The sequence below is a fragment of the Protopterus annectens genome, chromosome 1.part0 (genome assembly GCF_019279795.1).
Source record: "Protopterus annectens isolate FY-2018-M chromosome 1.part0, PAN1.0, whole genome shotgun sequence".
In the NCBI taxonomy this organism is placed as follows: domain Eukaryota; kingdom Metazoa; phylum Chordata; order Ceratodontiformes; family Protopteridae; genus Protopterus; species Protopterus annectens.
Genome location: NC_056725.1, coordinates 585,466,875 through 585,469,174, shown reverse-complemented (window position 1 = coordinate 585,469,174; position 2,300 = coordinate 585,466,875). Strand labels below are relative to the sequence as shown.

The following is a 2,300-nucleotide window of genomic DNA, read 5'->3' as shown; positions in this document are numbered from 1 at the left end:
ATACGATGAACAGGACAGACATACGCGTCGACATCAAGGATGTTTTGCAAAATTAGAGACAATTAAGCGCTTTGTAGAGTTACACGCACTTTGTATTGGGTTACCTTGATCAACCCCCGAGTTTAGACGCTGGTAATAGCCTGAATAAAGTATGCCCATGTGGCAGATGGCTAGCAAGTAAGTTAGCTTTAAGTTCTGACTTCAGCAACAGTACCGGGCTTTAGGACCCTGCTGGAAATAAAATTTGGTTCCCTGGCACACAGAACATTATTAATAAATACCTTTCGGCAGCTGAATTCTATGTAGTCGCAACGTCACTTTCTTGAAGGCTAACACGTGGTTGCGGGAGACCTTATAAATCTCTCTCCCCTGCCTAGCACAGGCGTGATGTTATCTGCTGGCAAGGGTTCTATACCAGAGCCTGGGGGGTTAGGACTAAGAGGGGAGAGACAGAGAGATAGAACGTGAGAAAGACAAGAGAGGGAGAGGAACAGAAGGAAGAAAGAGAGGGCAACCAGTGGACAGACAGAGGGATATAGGTTTGCTGCTACTACACTGAAAGGTGGAAAGATTCTGGTAAAACTATGTGTTCGCCTGAAACAAGTGTATTTTGACTGTACGAGTTTACATTAAGTGAAGCTGAAAAAAAAACATCCCGTCGTACAAGCACTCTAGATATCTATCCGAGGGGAAACACCGGAGTGCTCCTGCTGGCACGTGAACAAGAAAACCTCTGTTATCACTTGGATTCCTTGACTTGTGCAGAGAAGGAGTGAGTGAGGGTGCCTGGAAACAGCCAGTGAGAACTTCTAGCCAGCGAGCAAAGAAAGGAGTGAAGGCACAGCACTGTGAGCAATGCATACTTAGTAGTGGTGAAGGAGGGACCGCTGGCTGCACAGGCTGCTGGACTGTCAAACGCTCGAGAAAGCCCCGGTGTGCGCGCGGGCCGCTGATGCCCGGACAGCAGGGACTTGCACGTCCTCGCGCTCCCACGGAGGAGCTTCTGCAGCTGCCGCTACTACCTCACCAACTTGTCCTCGAGACCCGCTGTGCAATGCCAGCCCTGCAGGGCGCCGCTTTTGGTTTCGGTCCCCCTGCGCTTACTCGGGATCATTGACATCAGGGGTTCGCCTCCAGTAAAAATAACTTAAAGTCACTGTCCTCAGCAGAGCTATAAAATCATTCTCTGTAGAACCCCCTGAGGTATTTCTAGGTATTTGCATTGCAAGCAGTGACGCGTATAAAAGTAAGCAAAAAAAAAAATAACAGAAACGTTTTGGATGCACAATTAGAGTTGTATGTATCAATATTACACCAAAATGTATTTTTGGCAGAAGTACTATGTTTGTTGAGGTGGCATGCTTTTCCTTTCTATTTCTAGAAAACTAGACTTAAAGTTTATGCCTTCTTTAATTCTGTTTACATCCTTGAACCCCTTTGGATTGTTTGTATAGTTCTCCTCGGTTATTTAATTAGTGTCCTTTCTGCACCTCTTGTGCAGCCACTGCTGCAGCGGCTGACTGCTGTAGCCCTTGATTCCACAGACCCCGCCATGCAGCTGCCTTGCTACATCGTGTTGCGCCTCCTGCTGACGCTGCACCTGGCCTCAGCTGGGGTACTCAGCCTGTCGACCTGCAGTGCCCTGGGTATGGACCAGTTCATGAAAAAGCGCATCGAGGCCATAAGAGGCCAAATCTTGAGCAAATTGAAGTTATCGAGTCCACCGGAGCAGTTCCTTGAGCCGGAGGAAGTGCCAGCGGACGTCATCGCCATCTACAACAGCACCCGGGACCTGTTGCAGGAAAAAGCCAACGAGAGGGCCGCCACTTGTGAACGAGAGCGAAGTGATGAGGAGTACTATGCCAAGGAGGTCTACAAAATCGATATGAAGAGCCAGCAAAATCCTAACGACAGTAAGTGTCCACCACTTCAACCTTAATGTTTTACCCGTATCATTGCAGGGCTTGCTCAAAAAAGTGTTGTTGTTGTGTTAATCTGCCCCTGGTAATATTCAGTTTCTCCGGGTGCCCTGAACAAAAAACGAACAAGTTAGGTAGAACATGCAGTAGCCAATATCCATCTTTGAGGAAAGGTTAGGGTACCCCATTTATGTGAAGCTATTATTGAAAAAAAAAGAAAAGAAAACGGCATTCAGTAAGTTGTTCAACACCTGTAATGTGGATGCAGTGCTTCAGGGCAGAATATAAAATAATCATTTTGCCCCCCCCCCCCTCCAAAAACAAACAAAAAACACTTTTGGTGTTTAGAAGTCAGAGTTCATTTTATGAGGTTATCAGTTA

General features: G+C 46.9%; 1 protein-coding gene across 1 annotated transcript in view; it reads left to right on the top strand.

The window, feature by feature from the left end:
• Positions 1 to 331: 331 nt before the first annotated feature.
• The window catches only part of TGFB2 (transforming growth factor beta 2), a 903,020-nt gene continuing 901,051 nt past the window's right edge, over positions 332 to 2,300 (top strand). Inside the window, exon 1 of the mRNA XM_044061434.1 lies at positions 332 to 1,913. Coding sequence (XP_043917369.1) covers positions 1,553 to 1,913 — 361 coding nt within the window. The 5' untranslated portion in view covers positions 332 to 1,552. The remainder of the gene's footprint in view (positions 1,914 to 2,300) is intronic.